The sequence below is a fragment of the Hemicordylus capensis genome, chromosome 6, assembly GCF_027244095.1.
Source record: "Hemicordylus capensis ecotype Gifberg chromosome 6, rHemCap1.1.pri, whole genome shotgun sequence".
NCBI lineage: Eukaryota > Metazoa > Chordata > Lepidosauria > Squamata > Cordylidae > Hemicordylus > Hemicordylus capensis.
In genome coordinates this window covers 10,271,965-10,297,760 of record NC_069662.1, presented here as the reverse complement: position 1 = coordinate 10,297,760, position 25,796 = coordinate 10,271,965, and the positions used below count along the sequence as shown (strand labels likewise).

At 45.6% G+C, this 25,796-nt stretch overlaps 1 protein-coding gene across 1 annotated transcript; it reads right to left on the bottom strand.

The window, feature by feature from the left end:
- Nucleotides 1-1,523: 1,523 nt before the first annotated feature.
- On the bottom strand, nt 1,524-19,141 carry LOC128329748 (vomeronasal type-2 receptor 26-like). Its single transcript, XM_053261362.1, has 5 exons — nt 19,040-19,141; nt 16,925-17,785; nt 12,526-12,753; nt 2,774-2,900; nt 1,524-2,425 (listed from the first exon to the last, which is right to left on the bottom strand). Exons 1-5 carry the CDS (start codon nt 19,139-19,141, stop codon nt 1,524-1,526), a joined length of 2,220 nt encoding a protein of 739 aa, XP_053117337.1.
- Between the last annotated feature and the right edge of the window lie 6,655 nt (nt 19,142-25,796).

The following is a 25,796-nucleotide window of genomic DNA, read 5'->3' as shown; positions in this document are numbered from 1 at the left end:
TGCCATCAAACCAGGCAGTGGCAGCAGGGCTGTTCATAGCTTATGGGGGGGAGGAGAAGAGTGCCCCAATTGAATGGAAGGGGGAAATGAACCGCATGCCTGAGTACAGAGAGAAGATTGCCACCCCTGTGCCCCAGCCTGCACCCATGTGTTCATCTGCCTTATGCATTCATCTGCCTCACCCTGCCTCATGGAAATACCATCTCACCATATGTAGTAAAAGAAGAGAAGAGTTGGAGTTGGAGTTGGAGGAGGACAGGAGGACAATTGTAAACTCTCAAGGGGAAAAAAAAAACATATTTGGAAGGTTCTATACCTCTGCTTCTAATTGCCATTTCCAGTCCAAACAGAGTCCAGAGTTTATGCCCACCATTACTTTGCTTGACTTATTATATGCATCTAGGAATATACAGTATAAAGCAGGGCTGCACCACAGAGTTGTCTGCAAATGTTAGACTACCAACAATTTGTTCTTAACCATTGCTGTAACACTACCCCCCGCCCCTTATGTTGTTGCTACTAGTATACACAGGTAGTGGAGTGGAAATATGTAGGAGCTAGCCAATTTGTGTTTCCACGGTTGTGATTTTGCATGCCGATACAATATCTCAGACTGGGCATCAGATCTTATGCCCTCATGGAGTGAATGTTATGGCTATTGGATCTTCTCATTTTTTGGAACTCAGTTGGAGCTCTAGTTTTTGGAGCTCTATCTTTTCACAATAATCGTGGGGGGAAATACAACTCTCAGAATTTGGACTCACTTTGGTTTTAACTGCCATTTCCAATTGGAAAAAAAATTTGCAGGAGTTTGCGCACCATTACTTTGATTGAATTTTTTGGCTTATATGAGTCCATGAATATACAGAATAAAGGGTTTTAGAAATTCAAATTGAATTTGAAAGGAATTTGAATCTAATTCAAAAATTAATTTTGAATGTGAATAAATTTGAATTGATTCTACCCTGTTTTGGCAAACCATTTTACCAATCGGGGGGCTGAATGGTTTAAAAAAAGATTCCATATGGCTCTGGAATGAAATTCAAAATGAATTTCAAAAATTTGTTTCACATTTGAATCTAATTGCCTGTTAAGGGGTGGTTTGATGTGGATTTGAATCACCCAATTCACCCAGATTTAAGTTGAATGGATTTGGATTCAATTCAATTCAATTTGCACAACCCTACTAGAGATACTTCAAATAAGCATCAAGATTTTGAAGACACTCTGAAAAGGAATGTTCAATGAGTTCTATTAGTTCCTTCACATATAGGCCAATTTCCCCCAAATTTCCAGCTGAATTGAAGGAAATCACCCAAGGGCATAAATCCTTGCTCGTAATAATGTAAGAATGAAGAACAAAATGGTTGGAAAATAGTATTTATTTACATATATGTATGCAACTTGCTACATAATAACTACACATGGCTTAATAGTAAGACTAGGTTCTGAGAGAAGAAAAGTTATGGTGAATGTACAAACGTTTAAAGCACAGCTCTTAGCAGAAGACTGACAAACATCCTTCAATATTGTCTCTTCACCATCTGGCCCCTTTTGTTCAGTTCAGGCCTCAGCAAAATGATGTAGCATTTGGGGAAAAAGATAAAAGCCAGTAGCCCAGCACTAGAAGCTAAGATGGAGAAGATCTCCACAGCCACCATATATTTCCCTTTGGTGCTCAAGTAGGTAGGAACAAAAGACAACCAAACACTGCAGAACAACAACATGCTGAAGGTGATGAACTTGGCTTCGTTAAAACTGTCTGGCAACTTCCTGGCAAGGAAAGCCACAGAGAAGCTGATGATGGACAGAAGTCCCATGTAGCCCAGAACAAGATAAAACATGAAGACAGACCCTTGGTTACATTCTGCTATAATCTCCCTAGTCAGGGACTGCATGTCAAAATCTGGGAATGGAGGAGAGGTTCCTAACCATATTGCACAAATGCCTGCTTGAAGATGAAAGCAGGAAAGCACAAGGGAAATGGACAGTCTTTTCCCTACCCACTTTCTCCTGCTGGATCCTGGCTCTTTGGCCTTGAAAGCTAGAACCACTGTGATGGTTTTGGCCAGCATGCAAGAAATAGCGACAGAGAAAATGATGCTAAAGGCTGGTTGCTGAAGAAGACAGGTCGACTTCTCAGGTCGACCAATGAAGAGGAAAACACAAAGGAAGGAGAGCAGGAGGGAGCTGAGGAGAGTGTAGGAGAGACTCCGGTTGTTGGCTTTGACAATGGGAGTGTTGTGATACCTCATGAAAGTCCCAAGCACAAAAACTGTGATGCAAGACAAGGAAAGAGCAAAAATGGCCAAACTGGTGCCCAAAGGTTCTTCATAAGACAAGAAAGTGATCACTTTGGGAAGGCATAAATCCTGATCATCATTTGTATAATGATTTTCTGGACATTGATCACAGTCATCCATATCTGGAAAAGAAAATGTGCAGATCTGGACAAGGTGTTTATTACTTTTATTTTAGAGGAGAAAAACCTTATACACTGCTTTTCTTGTCACATTTTGCTATAAAGTAATTAACATGCAGGAAAAGAAATACAGAACCCAGGCTCCCATTAACTGAAACTATTTCTAATTCAAATTTAAGCCACTCATCTTCTAGTCAACGGAATCAGAACAAATACAGTCACCCAGTAATTGGATGTCTTTAGAAATAGAACCAATCTTGAATGCATTTTTAAGTACTTGGAAACTTTCTTTAGAAATCAGATCTGTAACCAATGATCATCATTAGAAAATCCTGAATGAAGTGCTCTTACCCTTCTGTTTTGAAATCTTCCCCTCTGTACATGGAAGGCAATCATAGCAACACAGTGGCTTCCCTTCCTTCTTTGCTCTTCTATAACCTGGCTGGCAATTGTCATTACACAATGAAAGAGGCAGTGCCTGTTCAAAATGAATGAATAGATTGCATTAACTTCCAAACACAGATTTTGGGAATTTGTACATAAAGCACTGGAGCTGTACATAAAGTTGTACATAACGCACTGGAGCCTCTTTCAACTTATTTGATTTGGTTGACACCATCAAAGCTGTGGGGATAGGGATGCTGGCAGTTGGTCACAGCCTCGATACCCTTCTTTGAGCTTGTGAGAGCCACAATATCATTCCTTTATGTTTTCTTGTTCATGAAAGTGAGTAGACTGGAGAGTGGATGCAGCAGAAATAGCCATAGTCAGCTCTGAACCACAAACAGCTCCACTGACTAGTCTTTTGTCTGGCATAGCAGGTTGAGTAGCTGCAGGAAACCTAAATCCTGACAAAGCTGAACAGATAGGTGAAGTGCCAAGCTATCATCAGCCAGGAAGACAGTGCCAATGGAAGCAGCCTCATAATGAAGAGATACTCATGATCCACCAAAAGCGGGCTAAAGGAGCCTAGCCTGCTTTGGGTGGATTGTGTGCTGCCATGGGAACTACACTGCTCCCGGCAGCAAGCCCTCCTAATTCCCCCTCCCCTTAGCTGAGGTTAGCCGGGTGCTCCGCTAACCCTGTCTTTTGGATAATATATTGCCGTGGCCCGGCTCCACGCCATGACAGCACATGAGGAGACCCTCTGCCGGAAGGCTGAAAAAAGCCTCCTGGCCCTGCTGGTCTCTCCCGGATGCCCCAAGCGCTCATGTGGGTCATCTTGAAACTTCTTGGGGCCACGCTGCCTCCAGTCCCCACAGCCCCACTGGATCTTCCCACAAACCCTCTGAAGGTGGGTCTCACTGATCATGAGACTTGCCTCAATGACGGCAGGAGCAACTATGTTAACCAGAACCATCCCTGGAGAGGCAGAAGTAGTTAGATTTTTAGGTAAGACTCATGCATTCTTGTTTAAAGTAGAAGGAAACCATTTTTGAAGCACAAACATGGACCATCGTTACTTGTGGTGAATAATTTCTGAATAACCCATTCTGCATAACAGATGGTGGCGGGGAGCTTTGGAACCTGGGAGCTTTGGCCAGATTGGCTCTTTATCTTCTAAGGTATTGTGAAGCATAGTGGGTTGGGAAGAGGGCCGCACAAGCCCTGTGCCCCTGAGAGTATCCCACTGATTGGTCTACAGTTAAGACATGTATTATGTCTTAATTGTATAGCTTAACTGATTATTATATTTAGTAGTGGTGGTGGTGGACTCGGTAGCAGTAGTAGCAGCAGCAGCAGCAGTAGGGGAAGAAGAAGTAGAGGCTCTTTTCACAATTTGTGAGAAGAACCATGTGTGGGTTGCGAGGAGAGCGGGCTAAGCCCGCTCTCCCCGCAGACGAGCAGTCAGTCTGTCCCAGCAGCCACAGCGGCTGCCCAAATGACTGCCGGCTCTGTCTCGAAGCTGTCAGGGGCTGGGGAGTTCAGGGGCTGCGCGGCCCCTGGAAGCTCCAACATGCCCAGCATGAGCGTGAAGGGCATGCTGGAGAGTCCCCCAAGCTGGGATGCTGCTTTTCAGCCTCCCGGTCGGTGGTCTCCTCGTGAGTAGCCGTGGCGTGGAGCCACACCACAACAACTCACAAGCAGAAAAACCTGGTTTGTGGAGCAGTTGCTCTGCAAACCTGGTTTAACTGTAGGGCTACTTAAGCAGGTGACCCGGTTAAGAACCACAAGGCTCGCAGCCGAGCCCGGTGGTTCTCACTATGGGAGGAACCTCTGCTAGCCCTGTTTCCTCCCATCGTGTGCATAGCCTTGTAGTAATAGTGTTGTCCCAAAAAGTTGGTTCTTGCCTGGCATGAAAACGTCAATAAACATGCCAGAGGTGGAAATCTTTTAAAGTTTATGCTGCACAGAGCAATCAGTGCCAGGGATTGTCCCCAAAGCAAAGCACACCCAGCAAATTCAGCATCTGCGTTATATAGGAGAAGTTACACAAAGTTTCAGCTTTATCGTACTCCGTTAGTCCCCCTCCCTTTCTGCTAGTCTTGGAGCACTTAGATAAACATAGGCAAACATTCTTTAGCATACATGATCCCTCTGAGCTTTTAGTATAACATGTTTGTGCAGTCTGTTATCTCTTGCATTTACAGAACAAAGAACCATTTTCTTCCTTCTTTCTCATGGGAAGCAGAGGTGATTGATACACATAATGGTTAATTTGTTGCAAGCAAAAGGCTAAGCTAAACTTAGTGACAGTTAAATCAGTCAGCTGACTTAGTGACCTTACATGGAATGTGGGGAGAATGGCTGCACTAGTGGTTAGAGTGCTCACAAAAAGCCAGTGTGGTGTTGTGGTTAGAGTGCTGGACTAGGACCAGGGAGACCCGAGTTCAAATCCCCATTCAGTCATAAAAAACTAGCTGGGTGACTCTGGGCCAGTCACTTCTCTCTTAGCCTAAACTACTTCACAGGGTTGTTTTGAAAGAGGAACTCAAGTATGTAGTACACCACTCTGGGCTCCTTGGAGGAAGAGCGGGATCTAAATGTAAAATAGTAATAATAATAATAATAATAATAATAATATTCTGCGATGATATCTATAACAACAGCAAGAACATTGACAATAAAATTCAGCCATCCCAGGTCCTTGGGAAGGACTCGATGTCTGGATAAAACAAATCAGTCAATAACACCTGTCTGGCTGTGTAAACAAGAAATAATAATAATAATAATCAACTCGGCAAAGTCATTTTTAGGCAGGCTTTGTTGGTGGCTGTTTTTGTTTAAAAAACAATAATACAATGCAGTATCCGGAAAATCTGTAATGGTACATTGTTTGTTATACTGTACGTTATTCATATTGTACATTGTTTGGGATATTGTACCTTGTTTGGTCCCTAAAATGCACAGTTGTATTACTTATATTATCTCCATCTTGAACAAACTGAGAATGAGAATGCTTTACTGAGAATGAGAATGCACTATTACGTCATGATGAGAAGTTTTCTCCCTATTGGATTCAACTGGTATTGAACTACAAGATATTATTATTTCTTGTTTACACAGTCAGACAGGTGTTATTGACTGGTTTGTTTTATCCAGACATCGGGTCCTTCCCAAGGACCTGAGATGCCAAAATTTTATCATCAATACTGTTGGTTATTATAGATATTGTCGCAAAATATAGGCTGTTCCCAGTAAAGCTGCTTTTTGTAATTGGCTGATGGTGATTTCTGTGGCCCCTGTGGTGTTGAGGTGCTCTTCAAGGTCTTTTGGGACTGCACCCAGGGCGCCAATGACCACGGGGATTATTTTGGTCTTTTTCTGCCACAGCCTTTCAATTTCAATTTGTAGATCTTTGTATTTGGTGATTTTTTCTATTTCTTTTTCTTCTATTCTGCTATCCCCTGGTATTGCTATGTCGATTATTTTGACTTGTTTTTCTTTCTTCTCAACTACAGTTATATCTGGTGTATTGTGTGGCAGATGTTTGTCTGTTTGTAGTCGGAAGTCCCATAATATTTTTACATCTTCATTTTATTGTCCCACCAATTTTTGGCTACAGGTAGCTTGTATTTTTTGCAGATGTTCCAGTGTATCATCCCTGCTACCTTGTCATGTGCGATCTTCTTACAACAGCTGATCAAGTGGTCCACTGTTTCATCTGCTTCTTTACAAAGGCGGCACTTGCTGTTTGTTGTTGACTTTTCTACTTTTGCTCTTACTGCATTTGTTCTTAGTGCCTGTTCTTGTGCAGCCAGTATTAAACCCTCTGTTTCTTTCTTCAAGTTGCTATTCTTAAGCCATTGCCAGGTCTTGGTGATGTCTGATTTTCCACTTATATTGTGCAACTATTGACCATGCAGGGGCTTTTTCCTCCATTTTTCTGCTCGGTTCTTGACTTGTTCTTTCTTGTAGGCCGGCTTTCTTTCATTGGTGTTGAATAGTTTCTCGTTCTTGACCATTTTAAGTGCATCTTCTTCACTGTCCTTGATATAGTCTTCAAGGCCTGTTTTCTCCTCCTCTACTGTTTGATGGACTTGCAGCATTCCTCTTCTACCTGAGCTGCGAGGGAGATAGAGCCTATCTACATCACTGCGGGGGTGCAGAGCATGATTGATGGTCATGATTTTCCTGGTCTTACGATCTAGCGTCTCTAGCTCTGCCTGGGTCCAGTCTATTATTCCTGCAGTGTATCTGATAACAGGTATAGCCCAGGTGTTTATGGCTTGTATGGTGTTCCCGCCATTGAGTTTGGACTTGAGAATTTTTCTAACTCTCCTGATGTATTCACTTCCAATTTTTCTTTTAACTTCAGTGTGTGCGATGTTATCAGCCTGGAGAATGCCCAAGTATTTGTAACGTTCTTTCTCTTCCAGTTTCTTGATGTTGCTTCCATTGGGCAGTTCTATTCCTTCTGTTTTTGTTATTTTTCCTCTTTTCATTATTAATGCAGCACACTTGTCTAGTCCAAACTCCATTGCTATATCGCTACTGAAAATACGGACAGTGTTTAGCAGTGATTCGATTTCTGACTGGGACTTTCCAAACAACTTCAGATCGTCCATGTACAGCAGATGGTTGATTTTACTTGATGTTTTAGATGTTTGGTATCTGGGGCCTGTTTTGTTTAGTATTTGTGAAAGTGGGGTCATTGCGATTACAAACAACAGAGGGGATAGTGAGTCCCTTTGGAAAATGCCTCTTCTAATGCTAACCTGTCCAAGTGCCTCGCCATTGATTGTTAACTGTGTACTCCACATGCTCATTGCTTTTTTAATAAATATCTGAATGTTTTTGCTGACACCAGTTGTTTCTAAACATTTTAGTATCCATGTGTCAGGCAATGAATCAAAGGCTTTCTTGTAGTCAATCCATGCAACACTTAGATTGGTTTTTCTTCTCTTGCAATTTTCTAAAATCATTTTGTCAATCAGCAGCTGGTCTTTTGTGCCTCTGGTGTTCGGGCAATTTCCTTTCTGTTCAACTGGAAGCTGTTTCTTAGTTAATAAGTTTTGCATGACTTTATCTGCTATTATTCCAGTTAATAATTTCAACATGGTTGGCAGGCAAGTTATCGGTCTATAATTACTTGGAACTGCACCTTTTGCTGGGTCTTTCATGATGAGATGAGTTTTCCCAGTTGTTAGCCATTGTTCAATATCACCGCCTTGCAAAATGTGACTGAACTGTTTTGATAGTTGTTTATGAAAGCTTGTTAGGTGTTTAAGCCAAAAGCCATGCAGTTCATCATCACCTGGAGCAGTCCAATTTTTAATTTTCTTTGCTCTTTCACTTATTAATTCTGGTGTTATTATTAGATCTTGCATTTGTTGGTTACATTTTTTGACCTCATTCATCCAGCCTGGTTTTTTATTATAATCTATTGGATTATCCCATAATTTTCTCCATAAATGCACTGTTTCTTCTTTATTTGGTTTTTCTATGTTTCTTGCAGTTTCTCCTTCTATGCTTTGGTAGAAACGCCTCTGATTCTACTGGAATTGGAGATTCTGCCTGTGTTGTGTAATTCTGGCTTCATATCTGCTAATCTTCTTTGTTATTTGCTGCTTTATTATTTCCAGGACTTCTCTAATTTTCCTTGAATCTAGGTGGTATTTTTGGATCAGATACTGTTTGGTTTTTTTCATTCTTCCGCTTATTATTATTATTATTATTATTATTATTATTATTATTATTAATTCTATTTCTATACCGCCCTCCCAAAAATGGCTCAGATAATAACTGTTTCCACCCAAGTGCCTATTGAACTATACATCCGTTTGAGAATTTTGGATTATATTTTCATGCACTTTGTTACATCAAGTGGGAATGTTACTTTAGCTCTGATATGTCTAATATATTAAAGAATTGGGGGATGATTAGTTTATGTCTTGAGCATTCCTCTTTCAATATATTCAGTCACGGTGTATTATTCATTTATTTGAGCATATATCGCGTGACTCCTGTTGGGTTAGAGTTATTTTGACAAGACACTTTATGGGTATTGGGATGTTTTCATTCGACAACCTGAGTGACTCTTTGTGCAAAGTGAATTTTTTGGTCCTGACAGCATTCATATGTTCCAGCTGGTTGGCAGGGCTTACATAGCCAGTCTGCTCTTGTTTTGTCAGGGCATCTGAGTGGCAGGTCAGATGCTGTTCAGTTGCATGCCTTCCTGTGGCAGTGGAAGCTCAGGACAGCTGGGGTTTAAATTTAGTAGTTGTTCCCCCTTTTTTTGAATTGGGAGGATTCCCATTCCATTAATGGGAGTCACTCTTATCTTGTTACACTTTCTGCCAATTTTGCAGAGGGGTGTGCTGGGGATAGGCCTTGTTTGCACCAGCTCTCCTGTCCCCTCATACCCTGGCTCTCAGTGGTGCATCACCTGGCAAAATAAGTATTTATCTGCACCAGACACCATGCTACATTAACTTACATTTCTGTTGTTGCTATTAATAAAAGTTGGACAGGCTATTTGCCAGTTCCCTTTAACCATAGTTCGAGTCTGGTCTCCTCATTCTTTGCATGCACTTACCATATAAGGTAAATTTGAACATAAGAACAGCCCTGAGGTCTACTACGGTGCTGAAAGTGACACGGTGGTGAGAAAGCAGAAGGGTGACTGGAAGATGGCTGTAGGGGTAAGGAGTTCTTATCTGGCTTCTACGCTCCGCTCTCCTCTGGGTGGGGAAGGGCCAAGGCTTCTTCTTTGCTCTTGTCCTCCTTGCTGTAGCCTGTTTGCTATCAGGGGCTCAACTAACTCTAACTGTGTTCAGATATACTCTGCACCTGGCCAAAGTGCCTGATTGGTGTGGTTGTGAGATACACCCATTGGGCTTCTGAGAAAAGGGGGCGGCCTTCAGAGGTGGGACTGAGCGCTGTGGCTGACACACTAACTTGAACGGCTATAGAAGATTCTTGCTCACTTCACTGTTGGTGAGATTGGGTTGAAGTAGTTGTAATGTGTTTGGGTTTGTCTAGAGATGGGGAGACAGGGGGCGCATTGGTTGAATGTGGGGCAGCTCTTCTGGTGGTGGTGGGGAATAGACGAAGTAATGTTGGCAGGTCAGCAGGCCGTTCCAGGGGAAGGGTAGTCAGAAATTTAATAGCTGTCTCCCATTCCGGCTGTCCTGCCAGCTCTGTGACCTCGGGGAGCACTGCCAACAACCCATATAGCCTTACCTTGCTCCTCTGCAATGCCAGGTTGGTCCACAATAAACCCGAGCTCATCCATGATTTGATTATGGATGAAGGGGCTCACCTGGTGTGTATCACTGGGACTTGGTTGGCAGGGAGGCTGGTGGCTCAGTTTGGTCCAAGCTTCTTCCTCCATGGTATTCTGTAGGGGAGCAGGTGAAGGGACGTGGGCTGGGAGGTGGAGTGGCTGTTGTCTATAAGGATAATATCTCCCTTAACAGGGTCCCTGTCGAGATATCTGACCATATTGAATATGTGTATCTATGTTTGGGGACCAGGGATAGATTGGGACTTCTGTTGGTGTACCGATCGTCCCATTGCCCAATGGAGGATCCTTTACTGAGCTTTCGGACTTGGTCGCGGAACGTACGTTGGAGTCTCCCAGACTTTTGGTGCTGGGGGACTTCAATGTTCATTTTGGGACCAATTTGTCCAGGGCAGCTCAGGAGTTCATAGCAGCCATGACAACCATAGGCCTATCGCAAGTGGTCTCCAGACCAATGATCATTGCAGGTCACACACTTGAGTTGGTATTTTACTCTGATCAGAGTGGTGTTCCATGGGTGGGGACTCCTGTGATCTCCTCATTGTCATGGACGGACCACCATCTGGTTAAGGTTAGGCTTACAACCACTTTCCATCTCTGCAGGGGTGAGGGGTCTATTAGAATGGTCCACCCGAAGAGTTTATTGGATCCAATAGGATTCCAAGAAGCTTTGGAAGGATTTAATGTTGGCTTTGCCGGTGATCCTGTTGATGCCCTGGTGCAAAACTGGAATAACATGCTCACCAGGGCAGTAGATATGATTGCTCCTAAGCGTCCCCTCCGACCGACTTCAAAACAGGCCCCTTGGTATACGGAAGATCTACGGGGGCAGAAGCAGCAAGGTAGGTGACTGGAGCGCAAGTGGAGAAAGACTCGACTCGAATCCGACAGATTACGACAAAGAGCACATTTAAAGATCTATGCTCAGGCAATACGGGTGGCTAAGAAGTGGTTCTTTTCTGCCCATATTGCATCTGCGAGTTCACATCCAGCGGAGTTGTTCAGGGTTGTGAGGGGGCTAGTATGTGCCCCCACTTTCTTGAATCAGAATTTGGAGCCACCATTACCCGCTGCAATGTGTTTAAAGAATTTTTTGCAGATAAAATCTCTCGGGTTTGGGCCAACTTAGATGGAGACTCCACAATTAATTTGATATCTGAACTGGAGGTGTCCAGCAACTCCTCTTATGTGGTTTGACTGGATCACCTGGATTATGTGGTTCAACTGAAACTGGACCGGTTTCAGTTTGTGACTTCCAAGGACGTGGACAAGCTGCTTGGAATGGTGAGGCCTACCACTTGTTCTCTTGACCCTTGTCCAACATGGCTTGTTCGATCTAGCAGGGAGGTTGTTGCAAGAGGCCTGGTAGAAATCATAAATGCTTCTCTGAGGGAGGACAGGATGCCTCCTTGTCTTAAGGAGGCAATTATTAGACCTCTTCTAAAGAAGCCTGCATTAGATCCCTCAGAGTTGAGCAACTATAGGCCTGTTTCCAACCTCCCATGACTGGGCAAGGTAATTGAGAGGGTGGAGGCCCCTCAGCTCCAGGTGGTCTTGGAGGAAACTGATTATCTAGACCCATTCCAAACTGTTGTTGTTGTTTTTTGTGGGCTATGAGGTGGAGACTGCCTTGGTCAACCTGATGAATGATCTTCAATTGCAAATTGACAGAGGAAGTGTGACTCTGTTGGTCCTTTGGGATCTTTCTTTTTCTGTTCTTTAAAATTTTAAGGTTTTAATTTGTGGATGATTTTTAAATTGTTAAATTGTTTTAAGTTTTGGTATATATTTTAACTTGCTTTATGCTATTGTTAACCATCCAGAGATGAAAGTTTGGGGTGGTGTACAAATGTGATAGATAGATAGATAGATAGATAGATAGATAGATAGATAGATAGATAGATAGATAGATAGATAGATATGCAAGGGGACCTGAACAGAAACTGGCAGCTGAGGGAGCGGAGATGGGGGTGGGGGAAGAGATGTGAAGGATTTGAGCAGGAGACTTAAAGTACAGTAAGAACATTTAAAAAGAACAGCCCTGCTGGATCAGGACCAAGGCCTATCTAGTCCAGCATCCTGTTTACCACAGTGGCCCACCAGATGCAAGAGCTGAGGGAATGCCTTCTCTCCTACTGCTGCTTCCCTGCAACTGCTATTTAGAGGCACCATGCCTCTGAGGCTGGAGTTAGCCTATAGCCACCAGACATAGTAAATTTGTATCTGAGAAATATCTTCTGCTTCTCTTATGTATAATGCTGTTTTTGAATTATTGAATGCATTATGTTTGGAACAATAACAGTTAAAATCTGTTCCAGTTCAAATGACAAAAATCTGACAATAATTAGCCTGGGTAGCAAATAACTCCTTGAGCATTCAAGAAATGAAAACATTTTGAAATTTTCTGCAGACCTACCTGGTTAAACCTGATGGGCCACACAATGGTATCCTCAGAAATAGTGAATGCATTGTCTGGGAGAGCATTCGGGTCTGCTCTTCCAATTTTGACTCGGAGGAAAGACTTGTTTGGGAATGTGATCCAGTTGATAACATCAAATCCGCCCACCAATTCTCCATTTTTGTCAAAAGAAACCGTTTCCCCAGCATTATTGTTGAACGCGACTCTTCTCAAGAAGTGAAGGAGCTAAAAACAAAGAAACAAGAATGGAAAGGAGCTGCAACAATGATAAGCAAACATAGCTTTCTGGATGATCATCTTTCACATAAGGTCTCATGTGGTCCTTGAAAAGCTTTATGCTGGTTAATATTTGTGGTCGTAATTATATTAATTAAGTGCATAGGAATGCTAAAGATGCTGCTGCTGCTGCTGTTGTTGATGATGTGCGCACTGATATCTTCAAGAATTTCATAGGCAAAATCCTCTGATTTTATTGTCTAAAAAGGACATTGGGAAGAAATAATGTTCTGCAGTGTTGGACTGTATCTTCTGGGATCCAGAACATACTTGTTTGCAGAATGGTTGGAAGGAAGGAAGGAAGGATAAAATGGGTAAAATATGTGTATCACTTCATTTTCTAATTAATAACTAATGACATAGCTTAAGTCTTTAGCATGATGTTATAAAAAAACAAACCAAAGTAATGGTAACCACCACCACCCTACAGATTAATCTGTTTTGAGTCAATATAGGCTAGCAAGGAAGCAATATGTATGCTGAGTTTATCATTTTTTTTGCTCATGTAACTCCTGGGGGTGATTCTAAGGATTGCCCTGAGCAAGCAGGGAGTGTGCAGGGGGAAGGCTGCTTTCCCTTTACCTTCCCTCCAGATGACCAGATGACAGGTCAGCTTCAGTGTGCCTCCCACATGGACCGCCCTGCTCCATGCAGCTCCGTGAAGCACGGAGCAGGGTGGAGGGATCTGGTATCCCTGAATGCAATGTGCGGCACACGCTCTAAGCAACTGTCTCTGTGATTAAGGGTCAGGAGCACCCTTTACCTCAGCTAAAAGTCAGGTTTATTAAGGGGGTTAGTCAGGAGGGTTAGGCTGGTTGTGAGAAAAGCCTCATCATGTGGCAGAAGCAAATGTTTCTTTTAAAAAGTAGAACTGAGCTGAAATGTCCAGACAGAATTTAACCATTCCGTTTGTGGGGTTTTCAGATTAGAGGTATTTGAGGGAATGTTCAGGGGGCACATGAGATGTCAATTTCCCCAAATGTGCTTAAGATCTTCTTAGGAAACATAGGAAGCTGCCATATACTGAGTCAGACCATTGGTCTATCTAGCTCAGTATTGTCTTCACAGACAGGCAGTGGCTTCTCCAAGGTTACAAGCAGGAATCTCTCTCAGCCCTATCTTGAAGAAGCCAGAGAGGGAACTTGGAACCTTCTACTCTTCCCATAGTGGCTCCATCCCCTGAGGGGAATATCGTACAGTGCTCACACTTCTAGTCTCCCTTTCATATGCAACCAGGGTATACCCTGCTTAGCTAAGGGGACAAGTCATGCTTGCTACCACAAGACCAGCTCTCCTCTCCTCTCTTTCGGAGGCCCTCCTCTGAGTGCCCTTGCGAGAAGAGGTGAGGCGGGTGGCTACTAGGTAGAAGGCCTTTTTGGTAGTTGCACCCCATTAATGGAATACCCCTGCCCCAGGGAGGTTCACCTGGCTTCATCCTTTGGTTCCTTTAAACATCAGGTATAAACACCTTTTTGTTCACTTATAAATTTTGACCTTTAAATGAACTTTTTTGAGCAGATTTTAAAAGAATTGCTTTGTATTATATTTTGTATCAACACCCCCCCCCCCCCGCCGCACACACACACGTTTAGTGCTGTGTTGTGAGCACCCGGAGAACAATTTGTTATGGGGCAATTAACCAACAAAGTTTATTATTATAATTGTTTATTATCATTTCCAATTTCACACATTTCCCATAGAAGGAATGCCAGAAGCATAGCCCTTAATTCTCTTTGGTTTCAGCATGGTGCTACATGATATCACAAAGCATCATCATAATTTCTACATCCACTCTAGGGAGGAATAATGAGAGGGGAAATGACCACTGTCAGCTCCTGGAAACAAAAATGTTATCTGAAGCAGAGGTGTATCTAGGGTAGGGCAGGCAGGGCACGTGCCCTGGGCACCACTTGAAGGGGGGGGGGCAAATTCTTAAAATTAATTTTTTTAAAAATGGCCACCAAAAACAAAATGGCCACTGCACATACTCAAATGGCCTCTGTGAGGCCCTAGATCATGCAAGGCCTTGGAGAAGCCAATTGAGCATTCGTGGTGGCCATTTTGTTTTCAGCGGCCATTTAAAATATCAATTATTTTAAAAAATGGTCACTGCACATGCTCAAATGGTCTCTGCGAGGCCCTAGAGGCCAACAGTGGGAGGGGTAACCTTTGCATCCCCCCCCCACAGCCTAGATGAAGCACCCCGAAGGGGCTACAGGTAAAAAAATAATAATTTAATATAATATAAGTCACTGCACACATATTCAGTTTGGCACTATGTACAGAGAATCAGGGCTTGTGAATACTCAGCTGAAGCTTATGAGCTAGGATTGTATTCATTTGCTCTTTGCTTCTTAAGATAAGTGAGTTAAATGTGGTGTCTTAAAAATATGGTTATTAATGGTGAGTTTGTCTTTGAATCAGTGTGAAATCCTTAGTATTAAGGCCCACTATGAGTTTCTTGCTCTCTTTCTCTCATTTTAACTGTCTTTCTGAAATACTAGAATATATTCCAAGCAGTGACACAGTTTACTCTGCATATCCTTTAATTATTTTCAGAGTATCTGGGAAAAGTCAAATTCTCCATTGATTTTTAAAATGTATGTAATAGTGATGCTAGTAGATGCATGCTGGCTATGTCCACTGCTAAATAGTTTTTGAAATTTTAAAAGATTAATGAACTTGACTTATATTTTTCAGCTGATATTATGGTAAAGTTATCTGAAAGATGGGTGTCAGATGTCTGGACAGGGGGCGCAATTTCAGTGCTTGCCCTAGGCGCTATTTTCCCTAGATATGCCTCTAATCTGAAGCGGTTTTAGGGGCTATTCCACATCCCCATACAACCCCTCCCCCATTTCAAAACAAAGATTTCAAGACGACTTCAGGCTTTTGGAAAACCTAAAATCTCACAGGCTAGCCATGTGGGGAAAAGATCACTGGACTGACTAAACATCTTCTCCACTCCAATCATACACAGAAAATTAGAACAAAGAACGTACATTAAACAGCTTGCCCAGTCTAACCCAGATACATCTACATATTGTACTACAAGACATGTGATATTGCATTATAGTCATTTGGCACAGCCAGGGGTGTAGCTATAATTGAGCAGATGTGTTCAAAGAACAAAGAATAAAGGGGCCCCAGCTCCTGAGGGGCTCCCAGATCCACTCCTCATTTTCTTCATTATCTACCTCACTCCAAAGGGCCACCAGGGAGAGGGGTGACCATGGCTCCCCTCCCCTAGCTATGCCCCTGGGCGTGCCACAAATTATCCAGTGCATTCTGGGGCCCTAGGGGTTAGGTTGAAAAATGGAACCCTATAAGGGATATAGCACTTTGACGCCAAAACCCCAGCTTTTTTGCAGTGTGGGGGGATATCTTGAAAGCCTAAATGCTGATGTTCCCAGGTACGGAGCCAGCCAAGCAGCGGAGCCAGCCGTGTGGCGGCCTGGGTCTGGCCCGGCCTGGCAGCCTTCGTGACAACATCCCATGCACGTAACGTCATGTGCAAAGGGCATGCCTGGGCCCCACCAGTGCTTGCCCGTCCTTTTCAGGCAGCGTTTGCTACCGGAAAACAAGCTATTCCCCTTTCTCTTCCTCCAGAGAGGGAGAGAAAGGGAGAATAGATGTTTTCAGGCAGCAAGTGCTGCCTGAAATGACAGGGAAGGTCTCACTCGGGCTCTTCAGAGCTTGAGGTCATGCACAAAGGTGGCATGGCCTCGAGCTCCGAAGAGCCAGAGCCAGTGCTTCCCTGCTATTTCAGTCAGTCCTTGCTTCCTGAAAGCATCTATTCTCCCTTTCTAACCCTCTCTGGAGAGAGAGGAAGGGGAATAGATTGTTTTCAGGGAGCAAACGCTGCCTGAAAAGGACAGCCAAGCACTGGTTTGGGGCTCTTAGTAGCCCAGGCATGAGCAGGGGGAGTTTGTTCGGGGCTCTTTCCAAGATCCCAATCCATGCCCTCTTGGGGGATTCGGCATCTCCTACCATTGGCGGCCCGAGGTCTTTGAACCTGTTTGCACAATTGTGGCTATGCCCCTGGATGTTCCACCCTAAGCCCTTATGTTCCACCCAGAACGAGTGTGAGTTCTCCTCCCTTCTGTCCTTAGGAGGTTACCTGCCATGGCTGAAGATTCCAAAGTCTCCATCCCCCTCCATGTATCTCTGTTCTGTGCTTAGACATGGATGAATGTATGGCATGCAAAGCATGTGCCACAGCATAGACAGCATTGTAGAGGCTGTAACTGTGGCCAGTCATGCGCATTTCAAACACAGACCTGGGGAGAGTCTCCAGTTTCTCCTCCCCAGTGCAGACTTCTTCAGTCTTCTCATCTGCCTCTGAGCTGGGGAACACACAATTAAATGCCTGTTCCCAGAAATCCTTGAGAAAGCCATCTCCTTTTTCTTTGGCAGGGGTTCTCATCTGTAGAAATGTCTGGAATCCTAATATATCCTCTGAGTGAATTGCAAAGGATAAAGCACCATGGAGGAAGTCTAGATCAAATCCTCTTTGAATGGGAAGTGATGCAAAATCCATCTCGGCTGTCATAATCCACACTTTACCTTTTTCACTCCACTGTAGGCCTTCAAATGCTAACAACTGACAAGCATGTCTCAAATATATTATGGTGTGAATTCCACCATGTAAGAACACTGCATTGGCTCTACTTTCCATGACTGCATGGAATATTTCAGTGGTCTCATCCATTATGTTATCAACCTGATTGGAAAAAGTTAATACTGGTAATTTCTTAATGAAGTCAAAGCAGATACCACTCCGTGAAAACGTCAGAAGCATGTTCTGCAGAAACGTATCAGTATTGATAACACTGAAATACATCACCCCAATTAATTTCCACCTGAAATATAGCAGTAGCTGAAGGATTCCCCATTGTTGATTGGTTGCATTTGGAAACGTCCAGTGGGAGAAAACAACTTGGGCTTTGTCATTTGTTTCTGGAGCAAAATTATAGGAGAGCTAAAAAGAATGAAAAGATTGAAGAACTGAGTAAAGAGGAAAATAATAATAGTAACAACAACAACAATAATAATTAATAATAATATTCTCTTCCACACAATACACCAGACATCATCCACACAATACACCAGATATAACTGTAGTTGAGAAGAAAGAGAAACAAGTTAAAATAATCGACATAGAAATACCAGATGATAGCAGAATAAGAAGGAAAAAATACAAAGCTACCTGTAGCCAAAAATTGGTGGGACCATAAAATTGAAAAAGTTGAAGAAAATGAAGATGCAAAAATATTATGGGACTTCTGACTACAAACAGACAAACATCTGCCACACAATACACCAGATATAACTGTAGTCAAGAAGAAAGAAAAGCAAATCAAAATAACGAACATAGCAATAACAGGTGATAGCAGAATAGAAGAAAAAGAAATAGAAAAAATAACAAAATACAAAGATCTACACATTGAAATTCAAAGGCTGTGGCAGAAGAAGACCAAAATAATCCCAGTAGTAACTTGCGCCCAAGGTGCAATTCCAAAACACCTTGAAGAGCACCTCAACACCACAGGGGCCACAGAAATCACCATCAGCCAGTTACAAAAAAGCAACTTTACTGGGAGCAGCCTATATTCTGCGATGATATCTATAATAATAACAGTAACAATATTTATAACAAAATTCTGGCATCCCAGGTCTTTGGGAAGGACTCGATGTCTGGATAAAACAAACCAGTCAATAACACCTGTCTGACTTTGTAAACAACAATAATAATAATGTTAACAATGGTTAACAACTGAAAACTCTTCTCATAATGAAATAGCCAGCAAAAGGTGCAGTTCCAAGTAATTATAGACCGATAACCTGCCTGCCAACCATGTTCAAATTATTAACTGGAATAATAGCAGATGAAGTGATGCAACACTTATTAACTAAGAAACAGCTTCCAGTTGAACAGAAAGGAAATTGCCCGAACACCAGAGGCACAAAAGACCAGCTGCTGATTGACAAAATGATTTTAGAAAATTTCAAGAGAAGAAAAACCAATCTAAGTGTTGCATGAATTGACTATAAGAAGGCCTTTGACTCATTGCCTCACACATGGATACTAAAATGTTTAGAAACAACTGGTGTCAGCAAAAACATTCAGATATTTATAAAAAAGCAATGAGCATGTGGAGTACACAGTTAACAATCAATGGCGAGACACTTAGACAGGTTAGCATTAGAAGAGGTATTTTCCAAGGGGACTCACTATCACACTGCTCACCACTTGAATAAGCGGCGCAGCGCTCTTGCCTGGCCCCCTTGGAGAAGCATGAGGCTTCTCTTGACCTGATTGGTCGAGCGGGCCCATGCGGGTGTGGGGCTTCAGCTCCGCGTCCTACTCCGGGCCCGTGAGAGCTCACTTCGCTCTCAACAGGCATTGGAGCAGGACGCCTTTTCAGGCTCCTGCATTCTCGGCCCAGCATGAGATTGGGAGCGGGTTTCCACATGAGCGGTGGCAGCAGCCAAAGGACGGTGGCTTTTTAAGACCCCCTCGGAGGTTTGGAGTGGCCTTTCGGCCAATTGCAGAGCGGGTAGCTCCCGCCATAACTCAGGCCCTGGCGGCGGTCTGGCTGGGCAGCGGGACTCGGGGCAACCAGCAGGGTGGGTGGAAGCCTCCCCCCGATTGGCAGCGGGTGTCTGGCGGGCCCCCCCTTCGTTCGGTGGAGCACTTCAGGGCTTAGGCTTTGCGGGCATTTTCGGCTGAGGAATTCAGTGGCAATCCCGGTGGTGTCTCTCCCTCGGGCCGTGGGATAGCTGGGAGTATAGGCCCGGTACCTCACGGTGGGGGTGGGGGTCGAGGGCCATAATCAGCTGGGATTCATCCCCATTTGGGTTGCTTGGTATCTGTTTGGGTACTTTGTGGGCATTGCACGGTTGCTGCGGGTTCAACCCATAACAACTGTTCTTTAGCTAACCACAGCGATGGGTCCAAAGAAAGCCAAGGCAAAGACTGGCGGGAAGCGGGTTGGCCCCCCCCCCCGCGCCCTGCGCCCATTTCTGATTCCTCCTCAGACGACGATGGGGACTTGGGTACCGTGAGGGCGCTTACTGCACACCTGGAGGCGCTAGAGAAAGAAAAACAGGGAGTGGCGCCTGTGGTGGAGAAGGGTGGTCCATCCGGTGTTCCATCTGGTTCCAGAAGGGTTACTAGGGGGGTCAAACGTGCTAAGCTAATACAGTCACTTTCATCCAGAATTGATGCCTTGGAAGCATGTGATCCACATCCTGTTCCTCCGGCGGTGGATCTGACCTCGGATAAGAATGGTTCCCAGAGCGTTTCCGAGCCTGGATGAGTAGACACATGTTCAACAGACAAGCAGGGGCCTGGTGAGTTCTTGCACGACACTTGGCCTTGGGGTATCTCTCCCTGGGCTCAGCCATTTAACACGTATGGATGGCCCCCAGCCCCCTTGGGCCCCCTACCCCCATACGGGGATGGCCCCCTACCCCCTAACGTATGGATGGCCCCCTACCCCCAAGTATGGCAGGGGGCGGCACCTTCTGCGACTAATACATTAACCACGGTCGCAGGTGCCGTGGTAGATGCTTGAGGGACACAGATTCCTTACCCGCCATGTGACACCTCCCTGCCGCTGGGTGACCACCTGTTGCCCTCAGTTAAGGAGCGCATTTGGCGCGGGGAATTTGTTGATATCTTCCAACTGCTCTTTAGGGAGCCCGAAACCGTCCTGAAGGAGGGAAAGCAAAAGTGGGAGGAAGTAAAATCAAAACGTAAGCCAGTGGAGCATAACTGGGCCAACTGGTTGTCAGGATATACGGTCTATATGGGCGTCATGCTCCAGGTACACACCTCCAAAGGGCCTACCCTTGTAAAGTACATGGATATAATACATCGTGGATACATGGACTTTATGGGCAATGCCTGGGAGCGCTATGATCGCTCCTCTCGACTCTGAGCATCCTTGAATCCAGCTATTTCATGGGATAGGCAGCACCAGGAGCTCTGGCTCCTCATTATGACACCCTCGAGGCCCATCCAGGGGAACGCGCAGACAGCGGTCACTTGATTTCTAGGACTCCCGCAGCGCAGTCGTCAGGGCCTGTCGCTGTGCAGGGTGTTCAAAGTACCCTGCCATGCTGGGCCTTCAATACCAGCGGGAGCTGCAATAGGTCTCCTTGCCGATTTTGGCACGAGTGTGGATTCTGCGGGGGAAAGCATGCCAGCATTCACTGCCAGCGCCTCAAGGGTCCCCAGGGGGGTACAAGAGAACCACCTACGGGTGGCAGGAAGGGTGGAGGCGCCATGCAGGGTGCCACTACTGGAAAAGGGCCCCAGCCAAGTTAAGATCCCTGTCCTGGAGCGTTTTCTGCGGGATTACCCACTTAGAACACAAGCAAATTATTTGAGGGAGGGTTTTACGCAAGGTTTTCGTATTCCTTATGTTGGTTTAAGAGTTCACAGCATGGCCCCAAACCTTAAGTCCGTGGACGGGATGGAAGCGGTGGTGCTTCGCAAAATTAACAAGGAAATAGCCTTGGGGCGGGTTCTCGGCCCATTCCGGGAGCTGCCCATGCCGGACTTGCACATTTCCCTGTTGGGGGTGGTGCCCAAGAAGGTGCCAGGCAAATATCAACTTATTCACCACCTTTCCTTCCCACATGGTTCCTCAGTTAATGATGGGATTCCTGGCGGTCTTTGCTCCATGAGCTACACATAATTTGACCAGGCAGTCAAGGTTGTCCGATCGTGTGGACAAGGTGCCCTGCTGGCAAAATGCGGCATTGAGTCTGCATTTCGTCTCCTTCCGATTCACCCGGCAGACTTCAACCTCTTAGGGTTTGCGTTTCAAGGCCACTTTTACATTGATTGGGCCCTGCCCATGGGCTGCTCGGTTTCTTGCGCGGCCTTCGAGGCATTTAGCTCCATGCTCGAATGGGCTCTTCGGCGGGAGGCTGGTCTTGTGACCACGGCCCATTTCTTGGATGATTTTCTCCTGGTTGGCCGTCCTAGAACTGACCAGTGTAGGCACCTGCTAGAGGTTTTTCAGCACCTGTGTGCGGACCTGGGCGTCCTATTGGCTCAGGAGAAGACTGAGGGTCCCTCATCCATTCTTACATTTTTTGGCATTGAACTGGACACCATTGCGTGCTGTTCCAGGCTCCCCCAGGTGAAACTAGACACATTGTGGGCTTTGTTGGCTTCCTGTATACGAGCACGTAAGGTCACCCTCAAGCAGCTCCAACAGCTTATTGGACCTTTAAATTTTGCATGCAAGGTGGTGGTGCCCGGCCGTCCTTTTCTACGCCGAATTTGTGATGCCATTAGGGTTGTCAGGTGTGGTCACCATAGGGTCAGGGTCACTGCCCCCATGCGGGCTGACCTGCGGCTGTGGGCATCCTTTTTAGACTCTTACAATGGGGCGTCCTTCTGGCACGATTCGCTCCTTTTGGAAGCGGAGCTGCAAGTACAGTCAGACGCCGCTGGCGGGTCAGACTTCAGCGTCTACTTTCGTGGCCGCTGGTGCGCTGAGAGATGGCCAGATGCCTGGGTGGCTAGTGGGGTTATTAGGGATTTGACATTTCTAGAATTCTTCCCCATAGTGGTGTCCATACATATCTGGGCAGATCTTTTCCGGAACAATATGGTGCACTTCTGGTGTGATAACCAGGCCACTGTACAGGTGATCAATAGGCAGACCTCTAGGTCTCCTAGGGTTATGACCCTAGTCAGGGCCTTTGTTTTGGCCTGTCTGTCTAATAACATCCAGTTCCTTGCATGCCACGTGCCGGGCATTCAGAATGGTCTGGCGGATGCGCTGTCTCATTTTCAGGTGCAGCGCTTTCGCCAGCTTGCACCAGAGGCAGAGTGCCAGCCTGAGCAGATGCTGGCGTGGCTGTGGAGCCTTAGCGCCTAGAAGCACAGAGGGCTGTTTCGGCCTCTTTGGCCCCCAGCACGCGGGCGGCATACACTAGACAGTGCAGGGTCTTCCAGCAATTTAGGACTCAGGTAGGATTGGGTCAGGACTCCCCCCCCCCACGGAGCAACTGATGCAGTTTTTAGTCCACCTAAAGGGTAAGGGGTTGTCTCCGGGGGCTATGGTGGGTTATTTAGCAGCTTTGGCTTTTCAATCAAAATCCCAGGGCCTGGCTGACACCACCGGGGATTTCAGGGTTAGGAGGATGCTAGAGGGCTGGACATGGGAACACCCGGCTACGGCGGACAGTCGGAGGCCCCTTTTGCCCTCTGCTGTCCAGGGTGCTGTAGAGCATTTTTCAGTGGTCTGCCGGACCCCCTATGAGGCTGCACTTTTCCATGCTGCCATGCTAGTTTTGTTTTTGGGGGCCTTTCGAGCCGGTGAGTTGCTTCCTAGGGGGCGGAACAGCCTTGTCTTCAAGGTGGTGCAGTTTGGGGATGTTGTCCTGTGGTGGGACATGGTGCGGTTGCACCTCCATTTTTCTAAGACCGATCAAAAGGGCAGGGGGCAGCTTGTGTCATTGCATAGGGCTGACAATATGCTCCTGTGCCCAGTGTGGGCCTTGAGTAAGTACATAACCCTCCGAGGGTCCACACTCGGGTGCCTTTTCATACACGAAGACGGGCACCCCCTTTCCCAGGACCAGTTCTGGACGGTGGAGTGTCGTGCACTGGGAGCAGCAGGGGTCGACACAACGCAGCTTTCTCTCCACTCTTTTTGCATTGGCACTGCTTCGACAGCCTCCCAGCTGGGTCTTTCGGGTGAGATCATCCAGCGCATTGGGCGTTGGCGGTCTGCCACTTACAAGAGATATGTACGCTAGTGCCTTGGTGACAGCCGCTGATTGTTTTTCTCTTTACAGGCCCTGCATGACGGGCAGCGAGGGCTCGAGTACTCATTTTGGGCCACTCCATAGTTTTCTGGGCTCATGAGGCAGCACGAGTGGCGCAGCCTGGAACACAGCTAGGTCTTGGGCAGTGGGCATCGATCTCCTGGATCGGTCATCAGGGATGGTCATCGCCCAATTTTCACCTATGTTGCGGGAATTTCTGGTGGCGAATCTGACGCCTGACATCTTGGTTCTTCACTTGGGAGAAAACGATTTAGTGTCTCAGTCAGGGTTATCCATTCTTCATAGCTTGCGGAAGGACATCTTACAAGTCCTTGAGTGGTGCCTGGGAATTGTCATCATTTGGTCAGCCATGCTGCAACGTAGGGTCTGGAGAGGTGCCGGGGACCCTTATAGAGTGGACAGGGCTCGCAGGAAGGTTAACGCCCAGATGGCGCGTTTCCTGGTGTCCATTGTGGGGGGGACTAATAGAACACCCGGACATTCTCTTTTCGGTTCCCAGCTTGTTTAGAGGGGATGGGGTCCACCTTTCGCCCAATGGGACTAATTTGTTTCTACGGGATTTAGAGCAGGGATCGGCCATATGTTTACGCTCCTGGTGGGGCAGCGCGGGTTAAGCTAGGCTAACCCACGCTGTGGCAGGTGCAATGCGGTTGGGAAGATATTATCAGGCTGGTGAACACCTTCGGGTAAGCGTTTGGCTATGGGTCGGGAAGGGCAACTCCCTAGAGACTGCACGGCTCAGGGATATCTGCCCTTGGTCGACCTACCCTGGCAGGCTAAGCCCCACAGAATCGCTGAATGGCTACCTGGGGGCGATGCTAGCCAGGGGCCCGGCACTAGGCCAGCTAGGATAGGCAGCCCCGGATTGAGAGCATTTGGGGTTGCCTGGAGCCAAGGTGTATCACCCTATGCTATAGGTTAGGCATGCCCTGGTGGCGCATGCCTATAGTACCGCACTGCCGGTTGAGAAGCCATCCCTGCTCTTCAAGTTCTTGCTGAAGTTTAAATAAATTGTGGCCCAATTTATACCAATACCTTGTGTCTCGTGTCTTCTTGGGTGTCGGGCAATCCCCTATGTTGTTTGTAATCGCCATGACTCCACTTTCACAAATACTAAACAAAACAGGTCTTGGATACAAAACCTCTAAAACATCAAGTAAAATAAACCACCTGCTCTTCATGGACTATTAGAAGTTGTATGGAAAGTCCCAATCAGAAATCGAATCACTGCTAAACACTATCCATGTATTCAGTAGAAGAAGAAGATAAAGATACAGCAAGACATATTTTCAAAGAAAAAAATAGGGTTAAAAAATACTTTTCTAATGCACATGATGTTGGTTGCAAACATCCACCCTAGTCACACAGTATTTTGAACTCTCATACAATTGTTCTGTGTACACAGTACAGTTATTCACATGTTATCTTGAACATAGGTTCAACACTTCCTATTTGCACCATGCATTTGAGAGACCTGTACTAAAGTTCTCTTTTTAAATGAACACAGGTACAGTCATTCACAGAAAAATATATACAAATGTACGGACATATGTACACTCTTAAAACTTAATGGGGCTATTCACATGACCTATTATGAATGTGTGGGCAGAGGGAAGGCTTCACAAACCAGGCCTTCCCCACCAGATGACCTATCACTGCTTGATAGGAGCAAGCTCCGCTTTCCTACACAATCAGCCTTGCTCTGTTCACCACAGTACAGGGTGGATCTGAAGCCAGGACTCTTGTCCTAGCCTCCAGGAATCCCACAATGCAAAGTGCATTGAGTGTGGTGCTTTGGGTTTCTCCCCCAAGAGATGGGCATTCTAGGCATCCATCTCTGAGACTGTGGGTGGCAAGCAGCTCATGTGGTCACACAATCCCTTAGCCTGGGTTAACGGCTGGGCTTCAGTACTGGGTTGGGTGTTGCGGCAGCACCAGGATCTGCGTGGATCCCAGCGGTTCTCACAGCTGCTCGTGGGAACGTGGCTGCTCATGAGAACAGCCTCAGTGTCTGGATAGGGCTCAACTGAAATCCATTTTAGTTTAGGTTTTCAGTAAGTTTGATCCAGGGGGATACAGAGTGCTCACAGTTTCTGTGACTGTGATCAAATGTTAGAGGCACAGTGCTTGGATATATGCTGATTTCTTTCTTTTAATGCTCATTCTCCAATAGG